Here is an 18,774-nt window from a genome sequence, read left to right as displayed (position 1 = left end):
AAAAAAAAAACATTATGACCACGCACGCACGCACGCACGCACGCACGCACGCACGCACGCACACACACACACACACACACACACACACACACACACACACACACACACACACACACCATTATCTAAAAGCACTCTTCTATCAAAGCTGATAATATCCCTCTCTCTCTGTGTGCGTCTCTAAAATGTCAGTTTGCTCAGAGAACAGTTAGAACTGTTGTCTAGAAATAGACCCATCACACCGGGTAACCATAGTGCTGGTTTCAATAGGCCATCATAGTGATGGTTTCACTACGTAGAATGTATGCACACATGACTGTAAGTCGCTTTGGATAAAAGCGTCTGATAAATGGCATATATTACTAGGCCATCATAGTGCTGTTTTCACCGGTCCACCATAGTGCTGTTTTCACTAGGCCACCATAGTGCTGTTTTCACTAGGCCACCATAGTGCTGGTTTCAATAGGCCACCATAGTGCTGGTTTCACTAGGCCATCATAGTGCTGGTTTCAATAGGCCATCATAGTGCTGGTTTCAATAGGCCATCATAGTGATGGTTTCACTAGGCCATCATAGTGATGGTTTCACTAGGCCATCATAGTGCTGGTTTCAATAGGCCATCATAGTGCTGGTTTCAATAGGCCATCATAGTGCTGGTTTCACTAGGCCACCACATCATAGTGCTGGTTTCAATAGGCCATCATAGTGCTGTTTTCACTAGGCCACCATAGTGCTGTTTTCACTAGGCCACCATAGTGCTGGTTTCACTAGGCCATCATAGTGCTGTTTTCACTAGGCCATCATAGTGCTGGTTTCACTAGGCCATCATAGTGCTGTTTTCACTAGGCCACCATAGTGCTGTTTTCACCGGTCCACCATAGTGCTGGTTTCAATAGGCCATCATAGTGATGGTTTCACTAGGCCATCATAGTGCTGGTTTCACTCGGCCATCATAGTGCTGTTTTCACTAGGCCACCATAGTGCTGTTTTCACCGGTCCACCATAGTGCTGGTTTCAATAGGCCACAATAGTGCTGGTTTCACTAGGCCATCATAGTGCTGTTTTCAATAGGCCATCATAGTGCTGGTTTCAATAGGCCATCATAGTGCTGGTTTCAATAGGCCATCATAGTGCTGGTTTCAATAGGCCATCATAGTGATGGTTTCACTAGGCCATCATAGTGCTGGTTTCACTAGGCCACCATAGTGCTGGTTTCAATAGGCCATCATAGTGATGGTTTCACTAGGCCACCATAGTGCTGGTTTCAATAGGCCATCATAGTAATGATTTCACTAGGCCACCATAGTGCTGGTTTCAATAGGCCACCATAGTGCTGGTTTCAATAGGCCACAATAGTGCTGGTTTCACTAGGCCACCATAGTGCTGGTTTCAATAGGCCATCATAGTGCTGGTTTCAATAGGCCATCATAGTGATGGTTTCACTAGGCCATCATAGTGCTGGTTTCAATAGGCCATCATAGTGATGGTTTCAATAGGCCACCATAGTGCTGGTTTCAATAGGCCACCACATCATAGTGCTGGTTTCAATAGGCCATCATAGTGCTGGTTTTAATAGGCCATCATAGTGCTGGTTTCAATAGGCCATCATAGTGCTGGTTTCAATAGGCCATCATAGTGCTGGTTTCAATAGGCCATCATAGTGCTGGTTTCAATAGGCCATCATAGTGCTGGTTTCAATAGGCCATCATAGTGCTGGTTTCACTAGGCCATCATAGTGCTGGTTTCACTAGGCCATCATAGTGCTGGTTTCAATAGGCCATCATAGTGCTGGTTTCACTAGGCCATCATAGTGCTGGTTTCACTAGGCCATCATAGTGCTGGTTTCACTAGGCCACCATAGTGCTGGTTTCACTAGGCCATCATAGTGCTGGTTTCAATAGGCCACCATAGTGCTGGTTTCACTAGGCCATCATAGTGCTGGTTTCACTAGGCCATCATAGTGCTGGTTTCACTAGGCCAACATAGTGCTGGTTTCACTAGGCCATCATAGTGCTGGTTTCAATAGGCCACCACATCATAGTGCTGGTTTCACTAGGCCATCATGGTGCTGGTTTCACTAGGCCATCATAGTGCTGGTTTCAATAGGCCATCATAGTGCTGGTTTCAATAGGCCATCATAGTGCTGGTTTCAATAGGCCATCATAGTGCTGGTTTCAATAGGCCATCATAGTGCTGGTTTCAATAGGCCATCATAGTGCTGGTTTCAATAGGCCATCATAGTGCTGGTTTCACTAGGCCATCATAGTGCTGGTTTCACTAGGCCATCATAGTGCTGGTTTCAATAGGCCATCATAGTGCTGGTTTCACTAGGCCATCATAGTGCTGGTTTCACTAGGCCATCATAGTGCTGGTTTCACTAGGCCACCATAGTGCTGGTTTCACTAGGCCATCATAGTGCTGGTTTCAATAGGCCACCATAGTGCTGGTTTCACTAGGCCATCATAGTGCTGGTTTCACTAGGCCATCATAGTGCTGGTTTCACTAGGCCATCATAGTGCTGGTTTCACTAGGCCATCATAGTGCTGGTTTCAATAGGCCACCACATCATAGTGCTGGTTTCACTAGGCCATCATAGTGCTGGTTTCACTAGGCCATCATAGTGCTGGTTTCAATAGGCCACCATAGTGCTGGTTTCACTAGGCCATCATAGTGCTGGTTTCACTAGGCCATCATAGTGCTGGTTTCAATAGGCCACCATAGTGCTGGTTTCACTAGGCCATCATAGTGCTGGTTTCACTAGGCCATCATAGTGCTGGTTTCACTAGGCCATCATAGTGCTGGTTTCACTAGGCCATCATAGTGCTGGTTTCAATAGGCCATCATAGTGCTGGTTTCACTAGGCCATCATAGTGCTGGTTTCACTAGGCCATCATAGTGCTGGTTTCACTAGGCCACCATAGTGCTGGTTTCAATAGGCCACCACATCATAGTGCTGGTTTCACTAGGCCATCATAGTGATGGTTTAACTAGGCCATCATAGTGCTGGTTTCACTAGGCCACCATAGTGCTGGTTTCAATAGGCCACCATAGTGCTGGTTTCACTAGGCCATCATAGTGCTGTTTTCACTAGGCCATCATAGTGCTGGTTTCACTAGGCCACCATAGTGCTGGTTTCACTAGGCCACCATAGTGCTGGTTTCACTAGGCCATCATAGTGATGGTTTCACTAGGCCACCATAGTGCTGGTTTCAATAGGCCACCACATCATAGTGCTGGTTTCAATAGGCCATCATAGTGCTGGTTTCACTAGGCCATCATAGTGCTGGTTTCACTAGGCCATCATAGTGCTGGTTTCACTAGGCCATCATAGTGCTGGTTTCACTAGGCCACCATAGTGCTGGTTTCAATAGGCCACCACATCATAGTGCTGGTTTCACTAGGCCACCATAGTGTTGGTTTCAATAGGCCATGATAGTGATGGTTTCACTAGGCCATCATAGTGCTGGTTTCACTAGGCCATCATAGTGCTGGTTTCAATAGGCCATCATAGTGATGGTTTCACTAGGCCACCATAGTGTTGGTTTCAATAGGCCATCATAGTGATGGTTTCACTAGGCCATCATAGTGCTGGTTTCACTAGGCCATCATAGTGCTGGTTTCAATAGGCCATCATAGTGATGGTTTCACTAGGCCACCATAGTGCTGGTTTCACTAGGCCACCATAGTGCTGTTTTCACTAGGCCACCATAGTGATGGTTTCACTAGGCCACCATAGTGATGGTTTCACTAGGCCATCATAGTGCTGGTTTCACTAGGCCATCATAGTGCTCGTTTCAATAGGCCATCATAGTGATGGTTTCACTAGGCCACCATAGTGCTGTTTTCACCGGTCCACCATAGTGCTGTTTTCACCGGTCCACCATAGTGCTGGTTTCATTAGGCCACCATAGTGCTGGTTTCACTAGGCCATCATAGTGCTGGTTTCACTAGGCCATCATAGTGCTGGTTTCAATAGGCCACCATAGTGCTGGTTTCACTAGGCCATCATAGTGCTGGTTTCACTAGGCCATCATAGTGCTGGTTTCACTAGGCCATCATAGTGCTGGTTTCACTAGGCCATCATAGTGCTGGTTTCAATAGGCCATCATAGTGCTGGTTTCACTAGGCCATCATAGTGCTGGTTTCACTAGGCCATCATAGTGCTGGTTTCACTAGGCCACCATAGTGCTGGTTTCAATAGGCCACCACATCATAGTGCTGGTTTCACTAGGCCATCATAGTGATGGTTTAACTAGGCCATCATAGTGCTGGTTTCACTAGGCCACCATAGTGCTGGTTTCAATAGGCCACCATAGTGCTGGTTTCACTAGGCCATCATAGTGCTGTTTTCACTAGGCCATCATAGTGCTGGTTTCACTAGGCCACCATAGTGCTGGTTTCACTAGGCCACCATAGTGCTGGTTTCACTAGGCCATCATAGTGATGGTTTCACTAGGCCACCATAGTGCTGGTTTCAATAGGCCACCACATCATAGTGCTGGTTTCAATAGGCCATCATAGTGCTGGTTTCACTAGGCCATCATAGTGCTGGTTTCACTAGGCCATCATAGTGCTGGTTTCACTAGGCCATCATAGTGCTGGTTTCACTAGGCCACCATAGTGCTGGTTTCAATAGGCCACCACATCATAGTGCTGGTTTCACTAGGCCACCATAGTGTTGGTTTCAATAGGCCATGATAGTGATGGTTTCACTAGGCCATCATAGTGCTGGTTTCACTAGGCCATCATAGTGCTGGTTTCAATAGGCCATCATAGTGATGGTTTCACTAGGCCACCATAGTGTTGGTTTCAATAGGCCATCATAGTGATGGTTTCACTAGGCCATCTTAGTGCTGGTTTCACTAGGCCATCATAGTGCTGGTTTCAATAGGCCATCATAGTGATGGTTTCACTAGGCCACCATAGTGCTGGTTTCACTAGGCCACCATAGTGCTGTTTTCACTAGGCCACCATAGTGATGGTTTCACTAGGCCACCATAGTGATGGTTTCACTAGGCCATCATAGTGCTGGTTTCACTAGGCCATCATAGTGCTCGTGTCAATAGGCCATCATAGTGATGGTTTCACTCGCCACCATAGTGCTGTTTTCACCGGTCCACCATAGTGCTGTTTTCACCGGTCCACCATAGTGCTGGTTTCATTAGGCCACCATAGTGCTGTTTTCACCGGTCCACCATAGTGCTGTTTTCACCGGTCCACCATAGTGCTGGTTTCACTAGGCCATCATAGTGCTGGTTTCAATAGGCCATCATAGTGATGGTTTCACTAGGCCATCATAGTGCTGGTTTCACTAGGCCACCATAGTGCTGGTTTCACTAGGCCATCATAGTGCTGGTTTCAATAGGCCATCATAGTGCTGATTTCAATAGGCCATCATAGTGATGGTTTCACTAGGCCATCATAGTGCTGGTTTCAATAGGCCATCATAGTGCTGTTTTCACTAGGCCACCATAGTGCTGGTTTCACTAGGCCATCATAGTGCTGGTTTCACTAGGCCATCATAGTGCTGGTTTCAATAGGCCACCACATCATAGTGCTGGTTTCACTAGGCCATCATAGTGCTGGTTTCACTAGGCCACCATAGTGCTGGTTTCACTAGGCCATCATAGTGATGGTTTCACTAGGCCACCATAGTGCTGGTTTCAATAGGCCACCATAGTGCTGGTTTCACTAGGCCATCATAGTGCTGGTTTCACTAGGCCATCATAGTGCTTATTTCAATAGGCCATCATAGTGATGGTTTCACTAGCCATCATAGTGCTGGTTTCAATAGGCCATCATAGTGCTGTTTTCACTAGGCCACCATAGTGCTGGTTTCACTAGGCCATCATAGTGCTGGTTTCACTAGGCCATCATAGTGCTGGTTTCAATAGGCCATCATAGTGATGGTTTCACTAGGCCACCATAGTGCTGGTTTCAATAGGCCACCACATCATAGTGCTGGTTTCACTAGGCCATCATAGTGATGGTTTCACTAGGCCATCATAGTGCTGGTTTCAATAGGCCACCATAGTGCTGGTTTCACTAGGCTATCATAGTGCTGGTTTCACTAGGCCATCATAGTGCTGGTTTCAATAGGCCATCATAGTGATGGTTTCACTAGGCCATCATAGTGCTGGTTTCACTAGGCCATCATAGTGCTGGTTTCAATAGGCCATCATAGTGATGGTTTCACTAGGCCACCATAGTGCTGGTTTCAATAGGCCACCACATCATAGTGCTGGTTTCACTAGGCCACCATAGTGTTGGTTTCAATAGGCCATGATAGTGATGGTTTCACTAGGCCATCATAGTGCTGGTTTCACTAGGCCATCATAGTGCTGGTTTCAATAGGCCATCATAGTGATGGTTTCACTAGGCCACCATAGTGTTGGTTTCAATAGGCCATCATAGTGATGGTTTCACTAGGCCATCATAGTGCTGGTTTCACTAGGCCATCATAGTGCTGGTTTCAATAGGCCATCATAGTGATGGTTTTACTAGGCCACCATAGTGCTGGTTTCACTAGGCCACCATAGTGCTGTTTTCACTAGGCCACCATAGTGATGGTTTCACTAGGCCACCATAGTGATGGTTTCACTAGGCCATCATAGTGCTGGTTTCACTAGGCCATCATAGTGCTCGTTTCAATAGGCCATCATAGTGATGGTTTCACTCGGCCACCATAGTGCTGTTTTCACCGGTCCACCATAGTGCTGTTTTCACCGGTCCACCATAGTGCTGGTTTCATTAGGCCACCATAGTGCTGTTTTCACCGGTCCACCATAGTGCTGTTTTCACCGGTCCACCATAGTGCTGGTTTCACTAGGCCATCATAGTGCTGGTTTCACTAGGCCATCATAGTGCTGGTTTCAATAGGCCATCATAGTGATGGTTTCACTAGGCCACCATAGTGCTGGTTTCACTAGGCCATCATAGTGCTGGTTTCACTAGGCCATCATAGTGCTGGTTTCACTAGGCCATCATAGTGCTGGTTTCAATAGGCCATCATAGTGATGGTTTCACTAGGCCACCATAGTGCTGGTTTCACTAGGCCACCATAGTGCTGTTTTCACTAGGCCACCATAGTGATGGTTTCACTAGGCCACCATAGTGATGGTTTCACTAGGCCATCATAGTGCTGGTTTCACTAGGCCATCATAGTGCTCGTTTCAATAGGCCATCATAGTGATGGTTTCACTCGGCCACCATAGTGCTGTTTTCACCGGTCCACCATAGTGCTGTTTTCACCGGTCCACCATAGTGCTGGTTTCATTAGGCCACCATAGTGCTGTTTTCACCGGTCCACCATAGTGCTGTTTTCACCGGTCCACCATAGTGCTGGTTTCACTAGGCCATCATAGTGCTGGTTTCAATAGGCCATCATAGTGATGGTTTCACTAGGCCATCATAGTGCTGGTTTCACTAGGCCACCATAGTGCTGGTTTCACTAGGCCATCATAGTGCTGGTTTCAATAGGCCATCATAGTGCTGATTTCAATAGGCCATCATAGTGATGGTTTCACTAGGCCATCATAGTGCTGGTTTCAATAGGCCATCATAGTGCTGTTTTCACTAGGCCACCATAGTGCTGGTTTCACTAGGCCATCATAGTGCTGGTTTCACTAGGCCATCATAGTGCTGGTTTCAATAGGCCACCACATCATAGTGCTGGTTTCACTAGGCCATCATAGTGATGGTTTCACTAGGCCACCATAGTGCTGGTTTCAATAGGCCACCACATCATAATGCTGGTTTCACTAGGCCATCATAGTGATGGTTTCACTAGGCCACCATAGTGCTGGTTTCACTAGGCCATCATAGTGCTGGTTTCACTAGGCCATCATAGTGCTGGTTTCAATAGGCCATCATAGTGATGGTTTCACTAGGCCACCATAGTGCTGGTTTCACTAGGCCACCATAGTGCTGTTTTCACTAGGCCACCATAGTGATGGTTTCACTAGGCCATCATAGTGCTGGTTTCACTAGGCCATCATAGTGCTGGTTTCAATAGGCCACCACATCATAGTGCTGGTTTCACTAGGCCATCATAGTGATGGTTTCACTAGGCCACCATAGTGCTGGTTTCAATAGGTCACCACATCATAGTGCTGGTTTCACTAGGCCATCATAGTGATGGTTTCACTAGGCCACCATAGTGCTGGTTTCAATAGGCCACCATAGTGCTGGTTTCACTAGGCCATCATAGTGATGGTTTCACTAGGCCATCATAGTGCTGATTTCAATAGGCCATCATAGTGATGGTTTCACTAGGCCATCATAGTGCTGGTTTCAATAGGCCATCATAGTGCTGTTTTCACTAGGCCACCATAGTGCTGGTTTCACTAGGCCATCATAGTGCTGGTTTCACTAGGCCATCATAGTGCTGGTTTCAATAGGCCATCATAGTGATGGTTTCACTAGGCCACCATAGTGCTGGTTTCAATAGGCCACCACATCATAGTGCTGGTTTCACTAGGCCATCATAGTGATGGTTTCACTAGGCCATCATAGTGCTGGTTTCAATAGGCCACCATAGTGCTGGTTTCACTAGGCTATCATAGTGCTGGTTTCACTAGGCCATCATAGTGCTGGTTTCAATAGGCCATCATAGTGATGGTTTCACTAGGCCATCATAGTGCTGGTTTCACTAGGCCATCATAGTGCTGGTTTCAATAGGCCATCATAGTGATGGTTTCACTAGGCCACCATAGTGCTGGTTTCACTAGGCCACCATAGTGCTGTTTTCACTAGGACACCATAGTGATGGTTTCACTAGGCCACCATAGTGATGGTTTCACTAGGCCATCATAGTGCTGGTTTCACTAGGCCATCATAGTGCTGGTTTCAATAGGCCATCATAGTGATGGTTTCACTCGGCCACCATAGTGCTGTTTTCACCGGTCCACCATAGTGCTGTTTTCACCGGTCCACCATAGTGCTGGTTTCACTAGGCCACCATAGTGCTGTTTTCACCGGTCCAATATAGTGCTGTTTTCACCGGTCCACCATAGTGCTGGTTTCACTAGGCCATCATAGTGCTGGTTTCAATAGGCCATCATAGTGATGGTTTCACTAGGCCACCATAGTGCTGGTTTCACTAGGCCATCATAGTGCTGGTTTCAATAGGCCATCATAGTGATGGTTTCACTAGGCCACCATAGTGCTGGTTTCACTAGGCCACCATAGTGCTGTTTTCACTAGGACACCATAGTGATGGTTTCACTAGGCCACCATAGTGATGGTTTCACTAGGCCATCATAGTGCTGGTTTCACTAGGCCATCATAGTGCTGGTTTCAATAGGCCATCATAGTGATGGTTTCACTCGGCCACCATAGTGCTGTTTTCACCGGTCCACCATAGTGCTGTTTTCACCGGTCCACCATAGTGCTGGTTTCACTAGGCCACCATAGTGCTGTTTTCACCGGTCCAATATAGTGCTGTTTTCACCGGTCCACCATAGTGCTGGTTTCACTAGGCCATCATAGTGCTGGTTTCAATAGGCCATCATAGTGATGGTTTCACTAGGCCATCATAGTGCTGGTTTCACTAGGCCACCATAGTGCTGGTTTCACTAGGCCATCATAGTGCTGGTTTCAATAGGCCATCATAGTGCTGATTTCAATAGGCCATCATAGTGATGGTTTCACTAGGCCATCATAGTGCTGGTTTCAATAGGCCATCATAGTGCTGTTTTCACTAGGCCACCATAGTGCTGGTTTCAGGATGGTAAGTTGGTGGTTGAAGATATCCCTCTAGTGGTGTGGGGGATGTGCTGGCAAAGTGGGTGGGGTTATATCCTTCCTGTTTGGCCCTGTCCGGGGTGTCCTCGGATGGGGCCACAGTGCTGACCCCTCCTGTCTCAGCCTCCAGTATTTATGCTGCAGTAGTTTATGTGTCGGGGGGCTAGGGTCAGTTTGTTATATCTGGAGTACTTCTCCTGTCCTATTCGGTGTCCTGTGTGAATCTAAGTGTGGTTCTCTAATTCTCTCCTTCTCTCTTTCTTTCTCTCTCTCGGAGGACCTGAGCCCTAGGACCATGTCCCAGGACTACCTGACATGAGGACTCCTTGCTGTCCCCAGTCCACCTGGCCATGCTCCTGCTCCAGTTTCAACTGACCTGAGCCCTAGGACCGTGCCCCAGGACTACCTGACATGAAGGCTCCTTGCTGTCCCCAGTCCACCTGACTGTGCTGCTGCTCCAGTTTCAACTGTTCTGCCTTATTATTATTCGACCATGCTGGTCATTTATGAACATTTGAACATCTTGGTCATGTTCTGTTATAATCTCTACCCGGCACAGCCAGAAGAGGACTGGCCACCCCACATAGCCCGGTTCCTCTCTAGGTTTCTTCCTAGGTTTTGGCCTTTCTAGGGAGTTTTTCCTAGCCACCGTGCTTTTACACCTGCATTGTTTGCTGTTTGGGGTTTTAGGCTGGGTTTCTGTACAGCACTTTGAGATATCAGCTGATGTACGAAGGGCTATATAAATAAATTTGATTTGATTTGATTTGATTTTGATTCACTAGGCCATCATAGTGCTGGTTTCACTAGGCCATCATAGTGCTGGTTTCAATAGGCCACCACATCATAGTGCTGGTTTCACTAGGCCATCATAGTGATGGTTTCACTAGGCCACCATAGTGCTGGTTTCAATAGGCCACCACATCATAGTGCTGGTTTCACTAGGCCATCATAGTGATGGTTTCACTAGGCCACCATAGTGCTGGTTTCAATAGGCCACCATAGTGCTGGTTTCACTAGGCCATCATAGTGCTGGTTTCACTAGGCCATCATAGTGCTGATTTCAATAGGCCATCATAGTGATGGTTTCACTAGGCCATCATAGTGCTGGTTTCAATAGGCCATCATAGTGCTGTTTTCACTAGGCCACCATAGTGCTGGTTTCACTAGGCCATCATAGTGCTGGTTTCACTAGGCCATCATAGTGCTGGTTTCAATAGGCCATCATAGTGATGGTTTCACTAGGCCACCATAGTGCTGGTTTCAATAGGCCACCACATCATAGTGCTGGTTTCACTAGGCCATCATAGTGATGGTTTCACTAGGCCATCATAGTGCTGGTTTCAATAGGCCACCATAGTGCTGGTTTCACTAGGCTATCATAGTGCTGGTTTCACTAGGCCATCATAGTGCTGGTTTCAATAGGCCATCATAGTGATGGTTTCACTAGGCCATCATAGTGCTGGTTTCACTAGGCCATCATAGTGCTGGTTTCAATAGGCCATCATAGTGATGGTTTCACTAGGCCACCATAGTGCTGGTTTCACTAGGCCACCATAGTGCTGTTTTCACTAGGACACCATAGTGATGGTTTCACTAGGCCACCATAGTGATGGTTTCACTAGGCCATCATAGTGCTGGTTTCACTAGGCCATCATAGTGCTGGTTTCAATAGGCCATCATAGTGATGGTTTCACTCGGCCACCATAGTGCTGTTTTCACCGGTCCACCATAGTGCTGTTTTCACCGGTCCACCATAGTGCTGGTTTCACTAGGCCACCATAGTGCTGTTTTCACCGGTCCAATATAGTGCTGTTTTCACCGGTCCACCATAGTGCTGGTTTCACTAGGCCATCATAGTGCTGGTTTCAATAGGCCATCATAGTGATGGTTTCACTAGGCCACCATAGTGCTGGTTTCACTAGGCCATCATAGTGCTGGTTTCAATAGGCCATCATAGTGCTGGTTTCAATAGGCCATCATAGTGCTGATTTCAATAGGCCATCATAGTGATGGTTTCACTAGGCCATCATAGTGCTGGTTTCAATAGGCCATCATAGTGCTGTTTTCACTAGGCCACCATAGTGCTGGTTTCACTAGGCCATCATAGTGCTGGTTTCACTAGGCCATCATAGTGCTGGTTTCAATAGGCCACCACATCATAGTGCTGGTTTCACTAGGCCATCATAGTGATGGTTTCACTAGGCCACCATAGTGCTGGTTTCAATAGGCCACCACATCATAGTGCTGGTTTCACTAGGCCATCATAGTGATGGTTTCACTAGGCCACCATAGTGCTGGTTTCAATAGGCCACCATAGTGCTGGTTTCACTAGGCCATCATAGTGCTGGTTTCACTAGGCCATCATAGTGCTGATTTCAATAGGCCATCATAGTGATGGTTTCACTAGGCCATCATAGTGCTGGTTTCAATAGGCCATCATAGTGCTGTTTTCACTAGGCCACCATAGTGCTGGTTTCACTAGGCCATCATAGTGCTGGTTTCACTAGGCCATCATAGTGCTGGTTTCAATAGGCCATCATAGTGATGGTTTCACTAGGCCACCATAGTGCTGGTTTCAATAGGCCACCACATCATAGTGCTGGTTTCACTAGGCCATCATAGTGATGGTTTCACTAGGCCATCATAGTGCTTGTTTCAATAGGCCACCATAGTGCTGGTTTCACTAGGCTATCATAGTGCTGGTTTCACTAGGCCATCATAGTGCTGGTTTCAATAGGCCATCATAGTGATGGTTTCACTAGGCCATCATAGTGCTGGTTTCACTAGGCCATCATAGTGCTGGTTTCAATAGGCCATCATAGTGATGGTTTCACTAGGCCACCATAGTGCTGGTTTCACTAGGCCACCATAGTGCTGTTTTCACTAGGACACCATAGTGATGGTTTCACTAGGCCACCATAGTGATGGTTTCACTAGGCCATCATAGTGCTGGTTTCACTAGGCCATCATAGTGCTGGTTTCAATAGGCCATCATAGTGATGGTTTCACTCGGCCACCATAGTGCTGTTTTCACCGGTCCACCATAGTGCTGTTTTCACCGGTCCACCATAGTGCTGGTTTCACTAGGCCACCATAGTGCTGTTTTCACCGGTCCAATATAGTGCTGTTTTCACCGGTCCACCATAGTGCTGGTTTCACTAGGCCATCATAGTGCTGGTTTCAATAGGCCATCATAGTGATGGTTTCACTAGGCCACCATAGTGCTGGTTTCACTAGGCCATCATAGTGCTGGTTTCAATAGGCCATCATAGTGCTGTTTTCACTAGGCCACCATAGTGCTGGTTTCACTAGGCCATCATAGTGCTGGTTTCAATAGGCCATCATAGTGCTGGTTTCAATAGGCCATCATAGTGATGGTTTCAATAGGCCATCATAGTGATGGTTTCAATAGGCCATCATAGTGATGGTTTCACTAGGCCACCATAGTGCTGTTTTCACTAGGCCATCATAGTGCTGGTTTCAATAGGCCATCATAGTGATGGTTTCACTAGGCCACCATTGTGCTGTTTTCACTAGGCCATCATAGTGCTGGTTTCAATAGGCCATCATATTGCTGTTTTCACTAGGCCATCATAGTGCTGTTTTCACTAGGCCATCATAGTGATGGTTTCAATAGGCCATCATAGTGATGGTTTCACTAGGCCATCATAGTGCTGGTTTCAATAGGCCATCATAGTGCTGTTTTCACTAGGCCATCATAGTGATGGTTTTACTAGGCCATCATAGTGCTGGTTTCAATAGGCCATCATAGTGATGGTTTCACTAGGCCATCATAGTGCTGGTTTCACTAGGCCATCATAGTGCTGGTTTCACTAGGCCATCATAGTGCTGGTTCCACTAGGCCACCACATCATAGTGCTGGTTTCAATAGGCCACCATAGTGCTGGTTTCACTAGGCCACCACATCATAGTGATGGTTTCACTAGGCCATCATAGTGCTGGTTTCACTAGGCCATCATAGTGCTGGTTTCACTCGGCCATCATAGTGATGGTTTCACTAGGCCATCATAGTGATGGTTTCACTAGGCCACCACATCATAGTGATGGTTTCACTAGGCCATCATAGTGATGGTTTTACTAGGCCATCATAGTGATGGTTTCACTAGGCCATCATAGTGATGGTTTCACTAGGCCATCATAGTGATGGTTTCACTAGGCCATCATAGTGATGCTTTCACTAGGCCACCACATCATAGTGATGGTTTCACTAGGCCATCATAGTGCTGGTTTCACTCGACCATCATAGTGATGGTTTCACTAGGCCATCATAGTGTTGGTTTCACTCGGCCATCATAGTGATGGTTTCACTAGGCCACCATAGTGCTGGTTTCACTAGGCCATCATAGTGATGGTTTCACTAGGCCACCATAGTGCTGGTTTCACTAGGCCACCATAGTGCTCGTTTCACTAGGCCACCATAGTGATGTTTTCACCGGTCCACCATAGTGCTGGTTTCACTAGGCCACCAGAGTGATGATTTCACTAGGCCACCAGAGTGCTGGTTTCACTAGGCCACCATATTGTTGGTTTCACCGGGCCACCATAGTGCTGGTTTCACAAGGCCACCAGAGTGATGGTTTCACTAGGCCAGCATAGTGCTGGTTTCACTAGGCCACCATAGTGCTGGTTTCACTAGGACAAAAGAGTGCTGGTTTCATTTATGAACTGACCTTTCCCTCTTCCTCTTTCTCTCCGATTTCCTCCTCTTCTTCTTCCCCTTGGAAGCGTGGGGCCGAGGGGAAAGATCGTCATCAAACAACACACTGCAACAGGAGAGAGACAGGGATGGACAGGGTTACCGATGTGTTCTCCTCAGGGAGACTAAGGTTTCTGCAGTACTGTATGAGACTCCTGCAGGACCCCTGTATACAGGGACTCTGTATGCTAACAGCATTGCCAATCAACTATATTTGGGGCCACACAGGAATGACTATAAAAATAAAGTAATTTTAATAATTTACTGTCTCCCCAAGAAAATAGTTCCAACGTGACCAACTGACAAAAATGTAGGATACATGTTCGCTTAAAGCTCAGACACCAATAAGTTTGCCTGCCGAGAGTACTTAGCAGCCCTGAACGGTGTCGGCAGTCAAACTCTTTTGTGTCCACACAGCAAAGACCTTGAAGTTGTCAGACACTCAACCTTGTTATAATACTCCAAACCAGAAGATGTCAATAGCATTGTTTTGCAATGCATATCCATGCGTATTGCTTGTGGTCTAGATTCCAAGCTATCTGCCCTGTATCTATTTTATACAAAGCCCTTGTTGTTACTAGCCAGATGGCCACAGCTAGATAACTAAAATGTATTTCACTCTCCATAATCCTATACTGCCAGTGCCAGCCCATAGCCAAATGTTTAGCTAGCTAGCACAACATAACTAGGTAGACAGCTAAGACACTGCACAAACGCAGCAGCCAACACAGGAGCTGTTTCATGAAAACTAGAATTAAATTATAATGTCTATACTAGCTAAAGTGGGTAGCTATCTTGGAGGAAGTATTTAGTGTTGTCTGCATTGCGTCTGTGCACTTAGCTAGCTACCATCCCATAGCCTACAATGCAAATTACATGTAATGGTTCATGTATGGATGTACGGAGAAAATGCCCTCTTATATCCTATTTTATTTGTTGGGGCTCTTCCGACATGGGGGATCGTGCTCTCTGATTGGCTCAAAGTCAAGTTGTTGGCCACTGGCGAGCATCAGCAGTCGAGAACAGTTGCACATAATCGAAAAGGCAGCGAACGGGCTATTACAGCTTCACTACAGCCAGGGCCCTCAGCTAACTTCACAGCAATTAGATCAGGGAGTAGTGGAAATGTAGCCATGATGAATTTACATTCCTGCTTAGACCTTATGGCAAGGTGCACTTTATTTTAATTTATTTTAAAATTTCTCCGTTATTTAACCAGGTAGGCAAGTTTAGAACAAGTTCTCATTTACAACTGCGACCTGGCCAAGATAAAGCAATGCAGTGTGACACGAACAACACAGAGTTACACATGGAATAAACAAACCTACAGTCAATAACGCAATAGAAAAGTATATATACAGTGTGTGCAAATGTAGTAAGATTAGGGAGGTAAGGCAATAAATAGGCCATAGTGGTGAAATAATTACAATTTAGCAATTAAACACTGGAGTGATAGATGTGCAGAATATGAATGTACAAGCAGAGATACTGGGGTGCAAAAACTAAATAACAATATGGGAATGAGGTAGTTGGGTGGACTATTTACAGATGGGCTGTGTACAGGTGCAGTGATCGGTAAGCTGCTCTAACAGGTGATGTTTAAAGTTAGCGAGGGAGATATAAGACTCCAGCTTCAGTGATATTTGCAATTCGTTCCAGTCATTGGCAGCAGAGAACTGGAAGGAAAGGCGGCAATATGAGGAGTTGGCTTTGGGGATGATCAGTGAAATATACCTGCTGGAACGTGTGCTACGGGTGGGTGCTGTGACCAGTGAGCTGAGATAAGGTGGGACTTTACCTAGCAAAGACTTATAGATGACTTAGAGCCAGTGGGTTTGGTGACAAATATGGAGCGAGGGCCAGCCAACGAGAGCATACAGGTCGCAGTGGTGGGTAGTATATGGGGCTTTGGTGACAAAAGGGATGGCACTGTGAAAGACGACATCCAATTTGCTGAGTAGAGTGTTGGAGGCTATTTTGTAAATGACATCGCCAAAGTCAAGGATCGGTAGGATGGTCAGTTCTACGAGGGTATGTTTGGCAGTATGAGTGAAGGATGCTTTGTTGCAAAATAGAAAGCCGATTCTAGATTTAATTTTGGATTGGAGATGCTTAATGTGAGTCTGGAAGGAGAGTTTACAGTCTAACCAGACACCTAGGTATTTGTAGTTGTCTACATATTCTAAGTCAGAACTGTCCAGAGTAGTGATGCTGGACGGGTGGGCGGGTGCAGGCAGCGATCGGTTGAAGAGCATGCATTTAGTTTTACTTACATTTAAGAGCAGTTGGAGGCCACGGACGGAGTGTTGTATGGCATTGAAGATTGTCTGGAGGTTTGTTAGCACAGTGTCCAAAGAAGGGCTAGAAGTATACAGAATGGTGTCGTCTGCGTAGAGGTGGATCAGAGAATCACCAGCAGCAAGACCGACATCATTGATGTAGACAGAGAAAAGAGTCGGCCCAAGAATTGAACCCTGTGGCACCCCTATAATGACTGCCAGAGGTCCGGACAACAGGCCCTCCGATTTGACACACTAAACTCTGTCTGAGAAGTAGTTGGTGAACCAGGCGAGGCAGTCATTTGAGAAGCCAAGGCTATTGAGTCTGCCGTTAAGAATGCGGTGATTGACAGAGTCGAAAGCCTTGGCCAGGTCGATGAAGACGGCTGCACAGTCTTGTCTTTTATCAATGGTGGTTATGATATTGTTTAGGACCTTGACCAGCTCGGAAACCAGATTGCATAGTGGAGAAGGTACGGTGGGATTAAAAATGGTCGGTGATCTGTTCATTAACTTGGCTTTCGCAGACTTTAGAAAGGCAGGTTAGGATAGATATAGGTCTGTAAAAGTTTGGGTCTAGAGTGTCTCCCCCTTTGAGGAGGGGGATGACCGGGGCAGATTTCCAATCTTTAGGGTTCTCAGACGATACGAAAGAGTGGTTGAACAGGCTAGTAATAGGGGTTGCAACAATTGCGGTGGATAATTTTAGAAAGAGAGTGTCCAGATTGTCTAGCCCAGCTGATTTGTACAGATTTTGCAACCCTTTCAGAACATCAGCTATCTGGATTTGGGTAAAGGAGAAATGGGGAGGCTTGAGCAAGTTGCTGTGGGGTTTGCAGAGCTGTTGACTGGGGTAGGGGTAGCCAGGTGGAAAGCATGGGCAGCCGTAGAAAAATGCTTATTGAAATTCTCAATTATCATAGACTTATCGGTGGTGACAACGTTTCCTTGCCTCAGTCCAGTTGGCAGTGGGCAGTGGGCAGTGGGCAGTGAGCAGTGGGCAGTGGGCAGTGGGCAGTGAGCAGTCTTCTTATTCTCCATGGACTTTACAGTGTCCAATAACTTTTGGGAGTTTGTGCTACAAGATGCAAATTTCTGTTTGAAGCTTGCCTTTGCATTCCTAACTGCCTGTGTATATTGGTTCCTAACTTCCTTGAAAAGTTGCATATCGCGGGGGCTTTTCCATGCTAATGCCACAGGATGTTTTTATGCTGGTCAAGGGCAGTCACTTTTTTTTTTTTTTGGGGGGTCGTTTCATTCATGTAGTGTCCGCCCCTCCCAGACATTGCCTTTCCACCCGTAGCATGTTAATTTGTCAATATAAAGATGTAACTCTTGTCGAAGCCCATCTGTCCCTCAAGATGAACGCTCATGAAATGTCCACTTAATTTTATCTCTGCAAATGGCTGATGCGTCGTGGCGACGAGGCCCTTTGAAGCACCAACAGACTGGTGGGAGTGAGGAAGAGAGGGAGTAAGTGAGACAAAGAGAGTGAGAAAGGAACAGAGAGATGTGCAAGAAAGGGTGTTTTTTCTGTGATTCATTTGGACAGCTTTGCATTGGTTTTTATAATGAGGTATTAAATGAGTGTTCTATGAAAAAGTGGAGAGTGTGTCATGGAGGAGATCAATTGGGTTGGACTCGCTGTGTGTTTATATCACTGGTGGTTGAGCTGTAAATATGTTTGGCAAGTGAAGTGATGCTGAGAGAGAGAGCAGTCACAGGTTTGTCATACACACAGTACAGAGAGGTACACACACACACACACACACACACACACACACACACACACACACACACACACACACACACACACACACACACACACACACACACACACACACACACACACACACACAGGTACAGTATGCATACAGTACATGCCCGCCTGCCCACACAAACATAAACATGCACTTATGCTGGTGAATGCAACTATTGCCTACATTTGGTTGCTGGCAGAGCACTTTGTGCATATAGATGTCAAACATTTCAAATGTGTAATCAGAGCCGTCAATACAGAGCAGGTAAAACACT

General features: G+C 46.4%; 1 protein-coding gene across 1 annotated transcript in view; it reads right to left on the bottom strand.

Moving 5' to 3' along the window:
- The window catches only part of LOC118375392 (serine/arginine repetitive matrix protein 4-like), a 213,198-nt gene that overhangs the window by 74,598 nt on the left and 119,826 nt on the right, over nt 1-18,774 (bottom strand). Inside the window, exon 3 of the mRNA XM_052479231.1 lies at nt 14,436-14,528. Coding sequence (XP_052335191.1) covers nt 14,436-14,528 — 93 coding nt within the window. The remainder of the gene's footprint in view (nt 1-14,435; nt 14,529-18,774) is intronic.

This window comes from Oncorhynchus keta, chromosome 25 (genome assembly GCF_023373465.1).
Source record: "Oncorhynchus keta strain PuntledgeMale-10-30-2019 chromosome 25, Oket_V2, whole genome shotgun sequence".
Taxonomy (NCBI): domain Eukaryota; kingdom Metazoa; phylum Chordata; class Actinopteri; order Salmoniformes; family Salmonidae; genus Oncorhynchus; species Oncorhynchus keta.
This window is presented reverse-complemented; position numbering and strand designations above follow the sequence as displayed.